This window comes from Vespa mandarinia, chromosome 3, assembly GCF_050613455.1.
Source record: "Vespa mandarinia isolate Hongniang chromosome 3, ASM5061345v1, whole genome shotgun sequence".
NCBI lineage: Eukaryota > Metazoa > Arthropoda > Insecta > Hymenoptera > Vespidae > Vespa > Vespa mandarinia.
The window spans coordinates 4652501-4672500 of NC_140812.1; the positions used below are offsets into that span (position 1 = coordinate 4652501).

At 35.7% G+C, this 20000-nt stretch overlaps 1 protein-coding gene across 3 annotated transcripts in view; it reads left to right on the plus strand.

Moving 5' to 3' along the window:
* Sox102F (transcription factor Sox102F) overlaps nucleotides 1-20000 on the plus strand; it is a 177208-nt gene that overhangs the window by 54389 nt on the left and 102819 nt on the right. For 2 of the 3 annotated variants that reach the window (XM_035877773.2, XM_085655816.1), the window contains exon 2: nucleotides 3949-4043. In XM_035877773.2, the coding sequence (XP_035733666.1) occupies nucleotides 3949-4043 (95 nt within the window). Of the gene's footprint in view, nucleotides 1-3948; nucleotides 4044-5458; nucleotides 5510-20000 lie in introns of all 3 variants that reach the window. The other variant, XM_035877767.2, reaches the window with a different exon arrangement.

Below are 20000 nucleotides of genomic sequence, written 5' to 3' on the forward strand. Positions count from 1 at the left end.
CTACTGTACTACGAAGGTATGTATTACATGTGTATTTTCACGTTTGCAACAAAGTAGTAATAGATACTGTCGCTTAATTTATCATTTAATCTAGAATATATTTTTAAGATATTACTATTTTATCATTCGATTAGATCATTTACATAGTGTTTAATTTTATGACGTTAAATATAGCTATATCAGATTAGACCTAACAAATTATATGTAATATCTTCGTATGAATATATTCGTGCTAATAGGTCATCATTAAAACGACATATGTATCTACTTATCACGATTGATAAAATTAAAGATTGCTTATATCCCGATTATTGTTCAAGGTTCTCTTAGATATTCATTAAACGTCCTTTCAATTTCCATGCTTTAGTCGTCGTTGTAATCGATAGGGATCGAAAGAATCGTGCTTTCGTTGAACGTTTATAAGACTGGTTTGCCGCTCTCGAAAGCGAGACCAAAATTGGCTACTTACCACTTTGTCGTGCGAGCACGCCCGCGTCTCCTTATTTCCGTGCTACGCCCACGTTCCATTAGCATGTTATCCCGTACGGTAGAACCGGGAGCAACTTACCTTTTCGAGAGAAAGAGAATGAGAGACAGAGAAAGAGATAAGATTCGTCGTTTCTTCTCGTACGGTATCCTTATTAGTCCTTTTTTATCAGTACCATACGAAACCCACGAAATTTCCCTTTTAATCGGTAGCCTGTGTTCTCTTCATGGATTCGTTAAGATATGTAACTTACATATTGCGATATTGTGAGAGCAGCGATTTCTCTGTTTTTTCCCTTCTTTCTCTCTTTCTCTACCTTTTTCCCTTTTTCTCTTTCTTTCTTGTGCCTCCGTTTTGTACTTCAAAAGATAAACAATCTTGTTAGTTTTCGCCGTCGAAAGGAAGAGAATATTGATTCTGATTTGAGTATGAGTCTGCATGTATATGTTAGATATAATCATGTATACATATATGTATCTTTATATATATATATATATATATTTTTTTTTTTTATATGAATTCGACGAAAATCGAATATTACCGTGTAGGCAAGAACTTATTAAAACCAATTCTACCTTTCTTCGTTTCCATTTATTATCATGAGAATTTTATCTTAACGATTATCAATCGTCTCGTATTTATACCTTTTTCTTCGTCTTTTTTTAAAGCTTCCTTTTCTTCTTTTTCTTCTTCTTCTTCTTTTTCTCCCTTACAGAATAACGGATTGAGAAAGTCATCCCGTTAACGCTTCCATCGCTTTCTTTCGAGAACCTTTCGTGATCAGCGACCAATCAAAAATCTTCTTCAATATCCAGCCTATATCTGCCCTTTGTATTCTTTTTCTTCTTTTTTCTTTACTTCTTCTTCTTCTTCTTCTTCTTCTTCTTCTTCTTCTTCTTCTTTATTTTCAAGCAAAAATCCATTCATATAAAAAAATTAATGAAATAGACTCTAATTACTTTTATAGAATATATATTATATATATATATATATATATATATATATATATATATATATAAGTATACGTATTAGATATATCTATTTTATATTCGCTGCGATCACGTCGAATGTCGTCGGTTTTGTAAAGGAAATAGCGCCACGCACGATAGCAATGAAGATTTGTTACTTTACTCGGCTCGGAGGAGAGCTAAAAGCGAAGGGAAGTAGAATTAGCTGTCCGATTGTCAGCGTTTATACGTGTAGGTACTATCGGCTAAGCGACGTTCTACCAGGCTTTCGAGTACCCTCATTTAATCTATCTATATGTATATATATATATATATATGTACACACATATTTATATATAGTATATGCTAGCATCGATTACTTGCTAAGTATATCGGCCGACGTAGCAAGACGACCATTCGCACGTAATCCAACTTGATTTTATACGTCCTCCCATTCGACCGGATGCCTTTCGCCTGTCATCCAGTTGAAAGCGCCGTTTCTAGATCTTCACGTTCCCGGTTAGTAGCCTGCCCTCACTTTTCCACCGCAAATAAAGGAGACCCGGATAGTAACGCTCGACGGCTTTACGGCTCTTTGATGATCGAAAAATTCTTCTACCTCCTTACAGCAGAAACATCTTTTACGTTTGCATTGCTATTCGTTCGACTTTTGCTCTGCTTTGTAAGAGACAAGAAGAAAGAAAGAAAGAGAGAGAAAGAGAGAGAGAGGGAGAGAGAGAGAGAGAGAGGAAGAAGAGAAGGAGGAAGAAGGAATTTAGTTTATCGTACTTTAGGATCTGTTATTTTAGTCGTCCATCGAGTCTATATATATACTTCATAGGAGTAATAAATAGAAAAGAATTTATTATTTATGTCGATTGTTAGGTACTTCTTAATTAAAATGACTTTTAATAACATAATTGTTTAATATATAATTTTTAAATTGTTATATTCATCGTATCATAAAATTTGTAATTATGTGATACATAATATTTGTATTTTCAAGTAATTGATAGATAAAATATTTACATAAATAAAAACTTTAGATAAAACATTTCATAATATTTGTCTTTATTTAAATATAATTATTGTTGTTGTTGTTGTTGTTGTTGTTGTTGTTGTGGTGGTGTTGTGGTTACTGTTGTAACAACTAAGTACTTGGATATTACTCAAAAAGAGAAATCTGTTATATCATCGTCTTTTAGTTATATTCGTTTTTTCATTTTTCTTTTTTCCTTTTTCTTTTTTTTTTTTATCTTTTTTTTTTCTTCGTGCATTCGAGCTACCCTTCTAGAACGAGAACGTTCGTGACCTTTACAGATATCGTTTTCTTACCACAGTGTCCTAAGTGACTACGTAACGAGTTTACGGATTTTAGCTAACCAGAAGCGTCTACGTAGTTGCAGGTACATTACCTACGTGTTTGAGAATTAATTAGCTCCGCTATTATTAGAACGTGAGTTGACTTCTCTAGGAACGGTAAGTCCAGTACGAAGATTTCGAGATTTCTACTTTGCTCGAACTTTCGAAGGAGTTAAATGTATTTCCTTCTTGTTGTAAATCTAAATTTATTATATACAGGATGTCAAAAAGTTTGTTCCTTTCCTTTTTTTTTTAAATTAATCGAACAAAATGATTTATATTTAGCAGCCGAAAGATACTAGCGTATCTCGAGGAGCGACATAAAAGATGCGAAAAGAGAAATGGCATTCTTAAAATCGTTGTATTAGTCAGCGATATCTTTTCGATAAAGAGGGAGAAGATCGGTATTTCGGCTATAAAACTTTGAAGCGTAGGGAACGTGTATGTACTTTACTTGGTTGATTAAAAGGGAGACAGTGACGTAGTGTTCAAGTTCATAGGAATCTGGTGTCATCTACCAGGTACTTCTTTCTTCCGATCTCTGAATCATCGTTCTTTGTCTTATCCAACTATTCTTTCAAGTATCCGTTTATTCGAAGTATGCAAATTTTTCGACCTTGAATCTTTGCCAATAAGCTTTCTCTTTTCCTTCTTTCATCACTTTCAAGAGAAACGAAGAGATATATCAATTCCTTTCAATTTAGATTATTTTATGAGATAAGTTGTGAGCAATAAGAAATACAATTTTTGAATAATGTAAATTCTCATGCATATATTAATTACATTGATAATAATTAATACCAAAGATCATCAAAAAACTTGAAGGAATCAATAAATAATGTTAATTCATATCATTAATTATTAACTTATTTATCATTATATTTACAAAGAATAATGTACAAAGTCCAAGGATCCATGACGATTTCAACTATCAATACGTAAAGTCGTTCGATATATCTTAATCTTCATAGAAGAGTTGCCTCCCGTGGGAAAATTTTGCGTTAGATCGTTACTTTCCTTTAACAAGCGTTCGCATAGATTTCTACGTTCTAGAAGATGGAGAACGAGCGTTCGTTCGTACGATTACATTCCCGTGACGTAAGATCGTGCTGAGAGACTAACGAAGACACTCCGTTATTGTTTCGTTTACAGAACGGTGCGCTTCCTGATGTTCGCCGTAATTGTTCGACGGTAGATGGGGTCGTCACGGCCATAAACCCGATCACCTGGAACGAGATACGTAGCCGGTGAGTACTAAAACGTCATTTGATTTGTCAATTGTATTTTATTTATTAAAATTAGAAAATATTTTTTTCTTTTTCCGTTCAATATTTATATACTTACGAAAGACAAATTGAAATAATTTATACAGATATGTCTATACAATATATATATATATATATATATATATATATATATATATATATTTAGAATTCTTGGATGAAATTTCGAACTATTAGAAAAAAAGCGTGAATCGTATTGAATAATATTATAAGGAAAAATAAGATCTTGATGTTCAATGATTTTATCAGAAACCGATATGACGATCGAAAAAGAGTGAGAGAAAAAAAAATTAAATAAAAAAGAAAAAAATGAAAGAAAAAGAAAAGAAGAAACCATGCACGACTCTCTCTTTATGTCCGAGATATATCGTTTAACCAAGCACGTGGCAACGCACCGTGCGCGTAGTTATGAACTGGAGAAGGAAAATGGTACTATTACGTGCTCTATCCACTCCTCTCTTCCCATTTTATTCTCTTGCTCTTATGCCAGTGAGAGAGAGAGAGAGAAAGAGAGAGAGAGAGAGAAAGAGAAAGAGAAAGAAAAATAAAGATAGAAAGAGAACTACGGGGCGACTGGACACGATTTTACAATAACTCAATTCATTTCCAGTTGGTGCAAGAACGCACTTAGGAAAAAAGCGTCGGCTGGATATAGTTATTGCGGCTCTATATGCGACGTGAACAGGTCAGTCCGGTCGAGAGCGAGAGCAAAAGAGATGGAGATAGATCGACCGACCTACCGATCGATCGATTGATCAAGAAAGAGAGAGAGAGAGAGAGAGAAAGAAAAAGAGTCGTACAATGATCGAATCCACTCCCGACGTGATGTTTGCAAAAGGGCGATATCTAATCGGCAAAATGCTCGTCGTAAAGTAAACGTAAGAAAACAGGGTGGAGCAGGACGGAGCGAGGACAACAGGCAAGGCACAACCTCTTTCGGTCTGGAAACGTCTTCGGGCTCATCCATAACATTATTCGTTTGTTTCGTCTCATCGTGTTCTTCTTTCTTTCGCGAACGAGTGTGGTGGACGAGAGTTTGCACGTAGAGATTTTCTTGAGGGAATACTTTATATATGTATGTGTATATAAATATATATATATATATACATACATACACGATATGTACATTTAATTCGCGTATGTAACGTCCGACACTCGCTCCATGCATGATCGAGTCTACACTGTAACAAGTGTCTCTATGTGCGTGTTATACGTATATAATACACATACATATGTCTCCAAGTATATATACGTATATGGATATATCTATATACACATATACATATATATAGATATACGTCCGTGTACATCGCCAGTTGGTATTGTATAATGCAGCCATTGATAGCCGTCCTCTCTTTCACGCACGCGATCTGTTGCAGTCGCTGCAACCCGTGTCCGGTGACAGCGTCCAGTGTCCAGTCTCCCTCCCGGTGAGTGTCCACAAGATTTATTTTCCCATGCGGTATACGGGGTGGTACCGCGAAAACCGGACCGGGCAATCCGAACTCGACTCTTTTTTTTCCTTCTTTTAGTATCGTTTTGTATCTCTCTCTTTCTCTCTTTCTCTCTCTCTCTCTTTCTCTTTGTCTGTCTTTCTTTATCTTTCTTTGTCTTTTTTTCGTGAATATAAGGGAAATAATGAAATAAAAATGAACAAAATTTAAACGACAATTTCCACGAAATAATAAGGAAAAATTATTTTAGTATTATTATTTATCTTTGAACGTTTTCTCTTTAACAGTTATGCTTCATTGCTCCTCCATATAATAAAGAGATCAATTTTTTTTTAGCAATTCCAGTTAACGTGGATAATAATCAATGATATAGTAATTCAAATAGCTCCTAGAACGTGCCTCTATACTTCTTTTTGTTTTCTTTTTGTTAATCGTTTTTATTATACAATACGAACATAATCCCGATCGTTTTACGCGATTTCTAATTGACGCTCTTGATATATATCTTATGATTTTACCGATCGATTTTTGTCGTATTTTTGTCATTTTCTTTTATATTTATACGGGATAAAAAATTTTATAGGAAAATAATGTCGAGGTAACGAGCAAAATACGATAGTTTTTATTCAGCATTATCGATCGATCGATCGATCGATCGATCACATAGAAAAGCGAATAATAAAGCAAACGAAACGCGCATAATTCGCCAGAGCTCGGTAAGATTATCGGCTGGAGGATCCACCGCATTATTTTCTTGATCTCGATCTCTCCTTCGATCTTTCGCGAAGCGGATCGTTTTCCAACGTTCCTCTTCTGCACTGGCTAGTAGTAGTGCCGGTACTTAACGAGCTAGATCGCTTTCGCAGTACCACCTTAGACGCAGCTACGATCGATTTACAAACTCCACCAACGGCGGCATCGTGCGAAGACGAAAGATCGCGATCGTCACGGCGGCGTTAGATCTCAAGAGAGAAACTCTCGTTACGTCGAACGTGAAAATTCTTTTCGCGAAGATATCGCTTGTTCTTCTCAATTTATTCCAATGTGAAATATTCTTATCTTAATGTTCATTCTTTAAACATTTTTACGTATGTAAATATATTAAGATTAGAAATGGAAAACGTGAGGAAGGATTATTTTATACAAAAAAAAGAAAAGAAAGTAGAAGAAACATTATAACGAGAATTTTTATTATCAAATTAAATTGGGCAGATACTCGATCGATTTTATTTCGATTGGCTTTGAGCGACATTTCAATGCTTTTGATTATTGGTAACGTTATTTCAATGTATTCATATTATCAGGTCATTTTCGTTTCATTTGAACATTAATATTATGTACAGTAAATTGAATATCGTATTCATGTCGCTTAGCTCAAAAAAAGAGAGAGAGAGAGAGAGAGAGTGAAAAGAGATGAACAATTTTCAATATGGAAAATTTCATTTTACATAAAATTGAAACAAATCCAAAATTGTATTTGTCAAAGTATCGGTATATAATATCAATATATTTTTCATCTTCAATTTTTTGATAAGTTATGTCAAGAAAGGAAAGTGAGACACTCATCTTGAGACACCCGTTGAGTCGTTCAGAAAGCTCGTTTCGCAGTTCTACGAGCGGGAAACCGCGCTACAACGCCGAAATTGCGTAAAAGAGAATCGAATTACCGTCGGACTTGACGGGCTACGAAATTAACGAGTTTCACTCGAATCGTTTGTCGATGGTGGCCTCTCTTGCGCGCGTCTTTCGTTCGTTCGCGCAAACGACACACACGCGGAGAATGGAAAGTTACGAGACGCGTTCGTAGAGAGACTGTTCTCGATTTTATTCTCTTGCGACATGCTCGAGACATTTTGCATCCGTCGATCGGTAGCGACGAAATTTTTAACTTCAGTATGCAAATTCGAAGTACGATTATGTCATATATTGATTAGCCATACAAAAATTGGTGTCAATTACTTTATTATATTTTTATACGTTTCAATCGAACGATCTTTTTATTTATTTATTTATTTATTTATTTATTTATTTATTTATTTATTTATTTTTTTATTTATGATTTTATATCGTTATAATGCATTCAATTTTTTTTTTTAGATCTGTTACGTAGATTCTTTCATAATTATTGTTGTATTTGTAATGTTTAAAATATAATGAATCTGAATTTTTTATATTTATGATAGTATATATATACTATAGTATACTATAGTATGTATAGTATAGAATATGTATAGTATTTTACGTGGAAAGAGGATACGTTAAAACGTTGTGGGATTGTGTAAACGAAACCCTTGAAATTGCGAGTATCCGTCTCCTGTAAATAAAGCGTATATCGCGTATCTATCGAAAAGGAGGAGTTGAGATAATATATCTTACGAGCGTAAAATTTTCGTCAGTGAGAAAGATCGGTTTTCCTAATCTTATCTTTCTCTTTCTCTATTTCTTTATATCTTGTATTCGCGTAAATAAGTGGAATTTTTTCGTTAATTCGATTTCTTTCTTTGTATCTACAATATCTCTACCCCTTTTTTCTGTGAAAGCTTGAAAAAAGTTTGGAATGCAAGCTCTGTATTTAAATTTTTCTGTCTCTCTCTCTCTCTCTTTCTTTCTTTCTTTCTCTCTCTGTGTTCCTTTCTTTCGCCCTCTTTCGCTTATTATAAACCGCAGCAAAAAATGATATTTTTTTTCGTCAACAACCGAGACGCGACGGTCGACGGATCATAATTCGGAGATATTTTACGTGCCACACGAATATCGCTTTCGGCTTCTCTTCTTCTGTCAAAGACTTGCCCGGGGAAAACAGGTGCGTTCGTTATAATCTATATGGTTGTTTTGTCTCGATGGGAGAAACGTGAACTAAGAGCGTTCTTTGCACAATGTTCATGACAAAATAAAAGAGAAAGAGAGAAAAAGAGGGAGAGAGAGAGAGAGAGAGAGAGAGAGAGAGAGAGAGAGACAGAAAGAGAAATATTTAAATCATGTAAATCGTAAAAATTATATTTTGTTGCACGTACATACCGTATATATATACCGTATATGGAAAAATTACTTTTAATCGTGTAAATAATTTTTATATTCATGTATTTTACGCGCAATTAATACGGATATCCTTATGTTTTTATATTAACTTATCGTCGAGTTTTTAAAATTAAGAAAAAAGAAAAAAAAAAAAAAAAAAAAAAAGAAAAAGAAAAAAAAAATTTCGTTCATGTAACGCGACGCTCGTAAAACAGAAATTCGTCATATACTATTTTTTTTCTTCTTCTTCTTCTTCTTCTTCTTTCTTTTTTTTTTGTACGAAAGTCTCGTATCATAAGACGATAACACGAAGCGATAAAGAATTTTTATCTATTATGTAACGAATGATACGGACGGAGTAGCGTATTTGCGTTTATTTACAGAGGAGTCGTGGATTCGACGTAGCATTCTTATTTATGTCACGTTATACTTATTCCAGGTCATTTAGCGTTCGTAACTTGGTGTGTACAGATGTATCGACGTTCCGATATAATCAATTCTTTGTCACATTAAAATAATAACGAAACATTGTTAGCGCGGATAGTCCTCGCTTCATAAATGCAAGGAGGTTAATTGGATCGAAATACTCGATTGATGCGATGATAATTTAATGGTCGAAAAAAATATATCGTTACAATGAGAGAACAGCATTCTGGCGAGATCATTACAATGAATTCTATTGCATCTCTCTCTCTCTCTCTCTCTTTCTTTCTTTCTTTCTTTCTTTATCCTCTTGTTTATCTTTTATAATTTTTTTTTCTCGTAACTTAAGCACAACTCTTTTGAAAAAAAAGAGAAGAAGAAAGAGAGAGAGAGAGAGAGATGAGGGAGAAAGAGAGAAAAAAGAGAACGTTCAGGGGTGATTCCAGAGAAGAGAGAAAAAAAAATAAGAAAAAGATATGACAAAAACTCGTTGCACTTTTGTCGGTACGTCATTACGGCATCCGGTCACCGTACAGTCGTTAAAGTGACACGACGCTTATTTCAAAAATATCAAATAAAATATGAGGCCGTATGGAAATAGCGGCGAAGCTCTCGCTTTTCTTCGTTTTTTCTTTGACGCCCGTACACATTCGCCCATAATACACCAGCCGATTTTAACCTTCGTTTGCGTTAACTTTGCTCGGAGACTTCCAATACTTTCCTTCCCGTTAATCTCTTTTAAGATTTATGTCAAAGTTCATGAAATCGTTGGTAAAAAAAGAAGGATCATCTTTTTGGCTATCTTCTCTTATAATACACCATAGTTGTAATATATTCTTATATATATATGTGTGTGTGTGTGTGTGTGTGTGTTGCGTGGTCTGTGTGAGTGATAGTAGTAGTAGTAATAGTGGTAGTAGTAGTAATAAAGTAGTAGTAGAAGGAATAGCACGTGGATCGTGAATCTGTCGTTGACACCAAAATCTTGAGATTTTTTAATCGAAAAGAGAGAAAAAAAAAGAAGGAAACAAAAAGATAGTCAGAGAGAAGGAAAAAAGTGGGCAGACATAATCGTAAAGTGTGAACGTTATTCTTTCGACGATGAGAGAGGGAGTGACAGAAAAAAAAGAGAGAGAGAGAGAGAGAGAGAGAGAAAGAGAGAGAGGACCGGTTATTTTTTGGATGCTTCTCATAATGGAGAAGAACGACGAAATAAAGAATTCCATAGTTACGAAGGCAAACGATGATTTTAATAACGGCTTCCCTCTCGGATAAGTCAAAAATGTTACAAATTATTACTGCATACTCTAATGTCGCGGATTCGAACTTGCCGTTGTAAAATAATAAAATAATCTAATTCTTCGATTATTACTTTATAACAACAAACGTATATGTTATCTATCTAGAGTAGAAAGAAAGAACGAGAGAGTGAGTAATTGAGTGAGTAATGTGAATTAATGAGTAAATAAGTGATTGATTGATTGAATGAATGAGTTTGATGCTCTTATGTATCTGAATATTGAAATGTAAAGGTTTTAAAACGAAACAAAGATGGAAAAGTATGTTCATCTCGCTTATATCGAGTTTCCTTCTCGAAAGCATCCTCGTACTACTTTGCGGCATCTCGATCTAGTTTCAAATCGTAGTCGTTGTATGTACAGGTTTTTCTTACTTCGATGTTGACGTTCGATTCCCTCGTTTCCTCTTTCGGAAATTCATGTTTCTTTAGTCTTTTCAATGATAACGAATAAAAGAAAGAGGAGAAGGAGGTGTATGTGGAGTTGGAGTTGATGTTGGAGTTGAAGGTGGAAGCGGAGTTGGAGGCTTCATCGTGTTAATTAAGAAACGATCGAGTTGTATCAAGAAGAGAAAGAAGAGAGCTTAGACGAACAAATTTTGTGTTTTGTATCGTGCAAGAGGATTATACGTTTATTTTCGTATTAAAACACGGGAGATCTCAAAGAGAAAATAATGTCACGCTGATTACTCGGCTCGATTCAACTCGCTACCCTCCCGTCTCTTTCTCTGTCCCTCTTTCTCTGATTCTCTCTCTCTCTCTTTTTCTCTCTCTTTCTCTCTTTCTCTTTCTCTTTCCGTCATTCCCTTCGTCGTTTCTTTCGGTTCGTCTGTCGCTAGCTAGTAGCAATTGGTCCTCTCTCTCTCTCACTCTCTCTCTCTATCTCTTTTTAAGAGAACAGCGCTTCTCTTTCCAAAGCAGCCTACCCCCGAATTTCAACGAGAACGAGAATTAAAATGATGTTAGCATTACAGACTTTATCTTCTGAAGTGAGCCCCGTATTAGTCTCCCTTTTATCTCCTCATCGTTCGCACGATATTTGTTTTCCTAATTTCCAACTCGGTGGAACGAGTCTTGCCGAATGTCTTCGGCAAAGTACTTTCTTCGCTTTTACTTCGCCGAAAATACTCACGGAGTGATTCTATCTCTTTTTTACTCTTTCTCTCTCATACTCGCTCTTGCTCTCTCTCTCTCTCTTTCTCTTTCTCTTTCTTCTCTCTCTCTCTCTCTCTCTCTCTCTCTCTCTTTCTTTTCCATCTCGTCGATCAGGGAAACGTAGCGAAGAACATCGAAGGAAATACGATTATATTCCTTTCCTTTTATACGCGCCTACCGTATAGTCGTCTGTTAATACTATAATTAAATTAATTGCATCCCTTATGAATTATTTAAGAGACCTTATGTCGGACTTATCGCCCGTGCGGAAAAGGCTATAAACGTATAGTCGGAAGCAAAAAAAAAATAAAAAAATAAAAAAAACAAGAAAAGACAATGGAAGATACTCGTCGTATTACTTACACATTCATATATTTGTACATTTGTACTTGATCATATTTATCGTACCTGTAACTAACTAAAATCAAGAAAATTATCTTTGAGATTCGTAAATCAATTTTAACATTGTATTATGAATTTTCTTTCATTTTTCCTTTATTTCTTTTCATTATTTTTATTTATTTATTTTCTTCTTCTTCTTTTTTTTTTCTTTTTTCTTTTTTTTTTTTTTTTTTTACTTTTTTCCCTTATTGTATATAATCTTACAAGGCGAAGTTTATTTATTTACGAAGATCGTAATTTGGTAAAATCAACGTGGATCTTGTAACATGTCTAATCAATGGGTTATAATGACAAGGACGTTGGCTCCAGCGATAGAATCACGATAGTAAGAAACCGGTTCGTCGACGAATGCAAAATAATACTTTCTAAAATTTGATTCCATGGAAAGGAATGCAACGATTTTAAAACGGGACATACTACTACCTGCCGTTCATTAACCGCACATATTGGAATTTTGTAATATTATTATGTAGTAGTCGTCGTCGTCATTGGTTGTCGAGTAAGTATAACGTTTTTAAGAGGACGCGAAATCGCATTCTCGTATAAAATAAGTATACGTATTTTTTTCTTATTAAATCGTAATTATACCTTAGGTCTATAATATATGAGTATATTATATTCCAATATTACTGTATATATTCTCGTACATAAGAAAGATTTATGATCATTTTTCACGAATAAAATTAGTATTTTATTTGTTGTTTGTTTTTTAATTTCACAAAGTAAAAACGACTTTGATTGTAAACGACTTCGATATATCTCGAAAATATCACTTTTATTTCACATTCTATTTTTATTCGATTCACTTTTATATTCGTAACACGACATGATGACGACGACGATTTTCTTCGAAATTTCTCTTACTACTTATCTTAAAGAATTTTGATTACATTAGAAGAACCCTCTTTCTACTCTACGTTCTACGCGATAAAATCGAATCGGGGTAAAACGGAGGAAGAACAAACGTGGTAAAGAGAAAGGGGAGAAAAAAAGGGAAAAGGGAGCTTAAAAAAAAGTTCTCTCTCGTTCTCTCTTTCTCTTTTTCTTTCTTTTTCTTCATAATATATGGAGGACGCGCGAACATAAAATTCTCCAATTGCAAAATTGATGCGGCTTATGTGACTCCACCTTTTCCCTCTCTGTATCGGTCAACCCCTCGTCATCGACATCGTCTCTTATATGAGTGCGAAAAAGAGAGAGAAAAAGAGAGAAATAGGGAGAAACAGAGAGAGAGAGAGACAGAGAGAAAGAGAAAGAGAGGATCTCCACAGCTCTCGCGGGTCCCTTCCTCGTTTTACTGTAAATCTACTCCTCATATTGTATAGGGACGCGTAATTCATTTTTTACCGGACTCAGCTCAATTATTTATAAATTGCTGCTCCCTCGAGAGAGAGAACAGGATCATCCACCATCTCTCTCTCTGTCTCTCTCTCTCTCTCTCTTTCTCTTTCTCTTTTTCTTCTATCACCTTCTTACTCTTTCTCTCTTTCTTCTATCACCTTCTTACTCTTTACACGAAGCAGCCAGTTTTACGACTCTCTCTCTCTCTCTCTCTCTCTCTCTCTCTCTCTCTCTCTCTCTCTCTCTCTCTCTCTTTCTCTCACTCTCTTTTCTCTCTCCCTCTCTTTCTCCCTTTATTTTCTTTTCTCATTCATTGTCTTTCTTCTTTTTTTGTTATTTTTTCTTTCTACGTCTTCATTACTTTAAATATATAAAATAATTCTAACTTTTACATTGATCGACACGTTATAAATATCATTGGAGGAGAAAATCTCTCGTAGATAAAGGTAACCGCAAGTGCTTACCAGTGCGGTTGCAACAATCTTAACGACGTGTTGCTCTACATAAATTTGCATATAATTGCAGATCATTTTTTCTTTCCTTCGAGGTATAAAACTCGAGGCTCTTTCGACTTTCATTCCGAGCGACTAAAAGCCAAAACCTCTCCATCTCTTTCTCCCCCCTCCCCTCTCTTTTTTCTCTCTTTCTCTCTCTCTCTCTCTCTCTCTCTCTCTCTCAACGAAAAAAAAAAGAAAAAAAAAAGCAAATGGATCTTACCTGCAGCAATGCACCTGCGAAAAATGTATATACTGTACGCTATATATACATACATACATATATATATATATGTATACATATGTATACATATATATATATATGTATATATATATATATATATATATATATATATATATGTATATGTATCGAATATTTTCTAAAGAGTCCTACTAACAACATGTAATGCTGGCAGAAAGCAATTAGGAATTCGTCTTCAAGGTGGCAAGTAGTCGCCGTTTCTATGTATAAGTACAACGTTGGTAATGGTTCGTGTACCTAAATAGTTACATACATGTACATATTTAGTACTTACATATATATATATATATATATATATATATATATGTATATATATATATGTATTATATAAATCACGTGTTCCACCGTAAATCAGACTTAACGAGAAAAGAAATAAGGCATCGTGTGTCGTCATAAGGTAGATATGTATAAAGCTCTCTCATCGTAAGCCTTCGTGTCGTCTTCGTAATGGTATTAAGTCATGCGATTATGCGCCACGTCGATTCGCTAGTACACGATCCTACCTAAGTAAGTAGGTAGATATGATCAAAGAGTTACAGTTCCTTTTTCCTTCTCTATTTATCTTCATTCAACTGCGTGTGTTCCTCGTTTTAAACGTTAATATTGATGTGAGAGAATGGTGTCACTACATTGAATTCTTTAAAAATATTTCATTTATTTTGAATAATAATTTGCTTTTGAGTTATCGACAAATTAATTTAATGATATACTTATTGGTAGATATATATATATATATATATATATATATATATATATATATGCCTAATCGTTTCTATTATCTTTTCACGATTTTTAATTTTCAATAATAAAAATGTATACGACATAGCATTCAATAAATTCGACGATACATTTTAATTAACAACAAAAAAAGAAAACATCTTTATTTATCTAGATTAAAATATTCGAAAGCAACCACTGTTGGTTGATCATTAAGTGCTCTCATTTTGACAATGACGAACAGGTGTAGTTTAATCACATTATCGCGATCTCTCAATTCCTCCCTTCACTTTCTCTCTTCCCCTCGTCTCAAATCACTCCTTGGCACTAAGTATAATCCTTCCTTTTTTATTTATTACTATCGAGCAAACAAGAACAGCCGTACCCGAAATTATTATTATTTTATTCTTTTTCTTTTGCTTTTTTCTCTTTTCAAAAGAAAGAATATTAAATTCGAAAAAAGAAAGAGAGAGGAGGGGGACGGATGTCGTGTCATTTCGATGCTAATTATTGGTAACGCGCTATTCAGATCGATCGCGAACCTTCGGCTCTTATCCTGGGGGAAAAAAAGAGGACTGATAAAAACGAAAAAAAAAGAATAAAAAAAAAGTAAAATAATAATAAAAAGGAAGAAGGAACATCGACGTTCGAAAAGAAGATGGCCGATAAAAACCGGTTGGATAAATTACGAAGACTCGGGGGAATTCGTTACCGACGACGACGATGACGCCCACTGTACGTTTGTCGGCTTATAGAGAAGGGGGGAGGGGGATAACTTGGTAAGGGGCAGGAGAGGAGTAGGTTTGTTTGATGCTTAGATCGTCGTAGCAAAAGGGCCATGCCGCTTTGACTGCTCCCCGGAGAACAGAGAAAGAATCTCTCTGTCTCTCTCTCTCTCTCTCTCTCTCTCTTTCTCTTTTTCTCTCTTTTTCTTTTTCTTTCTCATTCCCCCGTCATCGTCGATGTTTCTCCTCGCGTTTATGCCACGCACAAGCTCTCGTTTTCCTCTCTCTTCCTCTTTCTCTTTCTCTCTTTCTCTCTCTCTCTCTCTCTTTCTTTCTTTCTTTCTCTCATCCCTTTTAAATGCGCACTCGCGAGTCGGATATGCTTCCACCTTGTTTGCAAATCGACGAAAGAACCAGCGAGCTTTTTTTCTCCTGGAAAAGGTCCATATGCCTTTTAATTGGCCCCCACCGAACGACATCGAACTCTCTTGCATCTTCCATGGTATACCGTTCGACGACGATCGATCGAACGCGACTCGACTCGACTCGACTCGTATTAAAAGGGACTATTTTTCTTTTATTTTTATTTATTTATTCATTTTGTTTTTTCTTTTTACTTACTTAAACTTACGTTAGATACGTAACTTCAGTAATTTGTCGAATTTCAATTTTTCCGTGCATATCCGAAAGATATTGATAATATGTCTGTTTAAAAAGGAAGAAAAAAAAAAAAGGAAAACAAAAACAAAAAACAAAAAAGAAAGAAAGAAGAAAAAAAGAAAAAGAGATTTTTATAATCTTTTTTTTTTTCTTTTTCGTTTTTTCATTCAATCAAATTACGAAGATATTTTCAAATAAGATACGAGTGATATTAATTCGAGGATTGAAATGTCCGTCTCATTTTCATTGGTTAATCGAGCATCATGTTATAACGGAGAAGAGTAAATCGATTGGTAAACGCAGAAACGATCAAAGGATATCCGGAGTTACTTGGCGAAGGTCCACGAGTGGCACTTCCAAGTTAAACGATTCATTCTCCCTCTTTTTATCTTTGTGCTCGGACGATGAACGACTGCGGACTTCTTTTTTTTCTTTTTTTTTTTTCTTTTTTATTTTCATAGGACATTTAGTCTTTGAAAAGTCGAAAGCCGGAACAAACGCGATCATTGTTCTTTCCTCGGGTAAAAATGCTCATCTCGATTTCTCGTTAGTTTTTAAACTTGCATAACACATAAAAGTGATATTTTTCTTCGTTATAAATATCATTTTTAATTTTACACAATATTTTCTTTTAAACTTCGTCGAGACTTATTTTTAATTAATTTTTGTTTTATAATTAATCACTTTTATTTTTATCGTTCTTTTCATTTTTTTTCCGTAGTAAATTTTCGTAGAATCTATATTACGTCAAATTGACATATCATTGACAAGATAATAAATACAATTAAACATATTTCTCAACGTTTACTTTGTACCGCGTCCTAGTATAACGATTAGAAAATTGTCGAAACGTACTAACGACTATCAACGTGTTACTCTTCTTAACTTCACTATCGTCCTCTCGCAATCGGAGCTGGCTGAGTCTAACACAATGCCTTCCACTTTTGCGAGAGCGCATCTCATGTGAAGGGGAGTATGGATAAGAAGAAGAAACATTGGAAAGAGGAGCAATAGAAAAAAAGAGAAGAAGAGAGAGGGAAAGAGAAAGAGAGAGAGAGAGAGAGGAACGTCGTGGTACGGGGACTACCCTTGAAATAACCTTGATATTAAGCAGTCGTGGAGGGCCCATTGTTGGAGCCGGGACTATGGACATTGTGCTCTTTGAGCGTGCCACAAAGAGAGCCGAGACTCGCGCGCTCGGTGTGCGTGCGGTATTCAGTCAACGACGTGCTATCTTGGACTTGGACCAGCCCCTCCCCCTACACTCTCTCTCTTTCTCTCTCTCTCTCTCTCTCTCTCTCTCTCACACATAGAACGCCGTTAGATTGCCGCTAAAAGCGCGAGGCCCGCGAGGCATTATCCATTGTGAGACAGCCCGTCTCATATTCTCTCTCTCTCTCTCTTTCTCATACTCGAGACGTTTAATCTCAACGTTACGTTTCAGGAGAGAGAGAGAGAGAGAGAGAGAAAGAGAATATGACTTGGTAGATGGATCAAGCAGGACAAAACGTTTGAACGTAACGTTGACTTCGAATCACGAGACTCCGCATAAGAATGTGAAAGATAGAGAACGACAAAAGTAACAGCTTTGGCAGTGGGTGTGTGTAAAAAGAGGGAGAGGACAGGATAAGCCGCTATTTTTCATCCACGAAGAAAGAAAGATTTTGTGACGTTTGGTTTTACTGTTCGAAAAATTTTTCGAATACCATCGGAGAAATCGTTTATATATATATATATATATTTTTTTTTTGTACTATATTATTCTGTCGTTTTGCCATCGTTTCTTCTTTTTTTTCTTTTTTGCTTTTTTCCTTCGTATCTCTTTTCTTTTTCCTTTTCTTTTTTTTCTTTTTTAGTTTTTCTCTTCTTTTTTTTTTTTTTTGATACATATTAACTTCGTCCTCGGATAATTATCTTTCATCTTTCTATTTTTTCTTCTTACATCCTCCAAGAAAAGGAATAAGTTCTCTTTAGAGACGGGAAATATCGTCGACACTGAGCTTTAGGTACTTTGTAAAAAAAAAAAAGAAAAGGAAAAAGAAAAGAAAAGAAAAGAAAAGAGAAAAAGAAAAGAAAAAAAAAGAGGAAAAAGAAGGTGGAGGAGGAGGAGGAGGAGGAGGAGGATCTTGGTCAAGTGCCACTTAAAATTCCGACGAGCTCGGGAAGCGGGAGATACAAAGTATAAATGCCGGAGTCGCGCGCGACTACGACGAGGTCGATGACAAAAAGGAAATTTGGAAAAGGAGAAGAAGGGAGAAAGGAAGAGAAGGCGAAGGAAGAAAGAAAGAAAGAAAGGAAGAAAGAAAAAAAGAAAGAAGAATAGAAAGAAAGAAGGAAGGAAGGAAGGAAGGAAGGAAGGAAAGAGAGAAAAAAAAAGAAAACAAATAAATAGAAGTAAAAAAAGAAAGAAAGAAAGAAAGAGAAATAAAAGGGAGATGGAAGTAGATGGACGGTCCCGTTTGCCTTAAGGCCTTAAGCCCCTTGTCGGAGGACGCGAGTACGCATGCGTGGCGCGGACTAACGCACCGTCGGCACTTACAATGCCGTCGCCATGCCACGCGATGAATGTGAGCATTAAACGATTATAGTCGGGGATTTGTACGAACAAATGGATGACAATGGCACCCGCGATCGTGCGCTAACGCGTCAGAAAGAGAAAAGAGAAAGAAGAGAGAGAGAGAGAAAGACAGAGAGAGAGAGAGAGAGAGAGAAAGACAGAGAGAGAGAGAGAGAGAGAGAGAGAGAAAGAAACAGTATCCTCGATTCTTTGCTTGTCTAGAAGTCAACTATAACCGGACTTTTCTATCTATCCGTCTCTCTCTCTCTCTCTCTTTAGTTCCGATTTCTTCCTCTTTCGAGATTCAATGACTCGGGTAATTGGGAGCCGGTTAATCGTTTCTTTTGCGCGTTCGCGCACGATTCTGCTTTTTGGTGTATTGTTTTCATCTTTCTCTCTCTCTCTTTCTCCCTTTTTCTCTCTCTCCCTATTTCAGCTTCTCTTTCTCGATTAATGCGACGCTTAACGAGAGTACCGGAGGTCTCGTTTGTTACATGCCCTGAGGCCTTCTCTTCCTCCCTCCCTCCTTCCCCATTTTCTCTCTCTCTCTCTCTCTCTCTCTCTCTATCTCTATCTCTATCTCTGTCGTTCCCTCTTTCCTCTTACGGGAATTTATCTCGCTGCGTATACAGACGGCAACGAATTGTCGAATCGAGCCGTAATTACCGTGCTCGCTCGTAAACCGAGGAAGCTACGAGTCAACGTTAATACGGGAACACAATGCTCTTTCTCTCTTCCTTCTCTTTCTCTCTCTCTCTTCTCTCTCTCTCTCTCTCTCTCGTTCTCGTTCCTCCTCTCTCTTTTTCTCCTATTAATATTTCATCTTGGAAAGGATGACTTTAATATGGAAATGTTTGTGTATATGTATGTGTTTATATGTGAATGTTGTTAAAAGGAAAAGCATTTTTAATTAAATTAAAATGACAACACATACACACACACACGCATACACATATTTATATATTTTTTTTTTTATCTCGTATTCTAATAGGATTTTTCAGGTCATAATGTAAATTTTTGTTCAATCAAATTATTTCAAAAGAAGAAAAGTAGCCGGTCTCGTCGAGTGGCCAAACGACAGAGAATAGTATGTTCCTCTTCTATTACTTCTTCTACGCCTCCTCTGTCTTCTCCTCTTCCTCTTCCTCCTTCTTCGTTTACAAACGTCTCTCAGAGGCTCCTTTTCGGACGTTTAAACAAACCCTCCATCGGCGAGCCGTCGAACGAAGCCGGCATACTCACCTACTATGTTTACGTTCTTCTTTTATCTTCTTCCTCCCTCCTCCCCTCCCTCTCCGTCTTCCCCTTCCGCGAATAAACGTGATGATAACGACCGGTCCACGGAAGTAAGAAAGAAAACTGAATCCACTTCTTCTTCTTCTTCTCCTTCTTCTTCTTCCAAGCAGCAATGTTCGT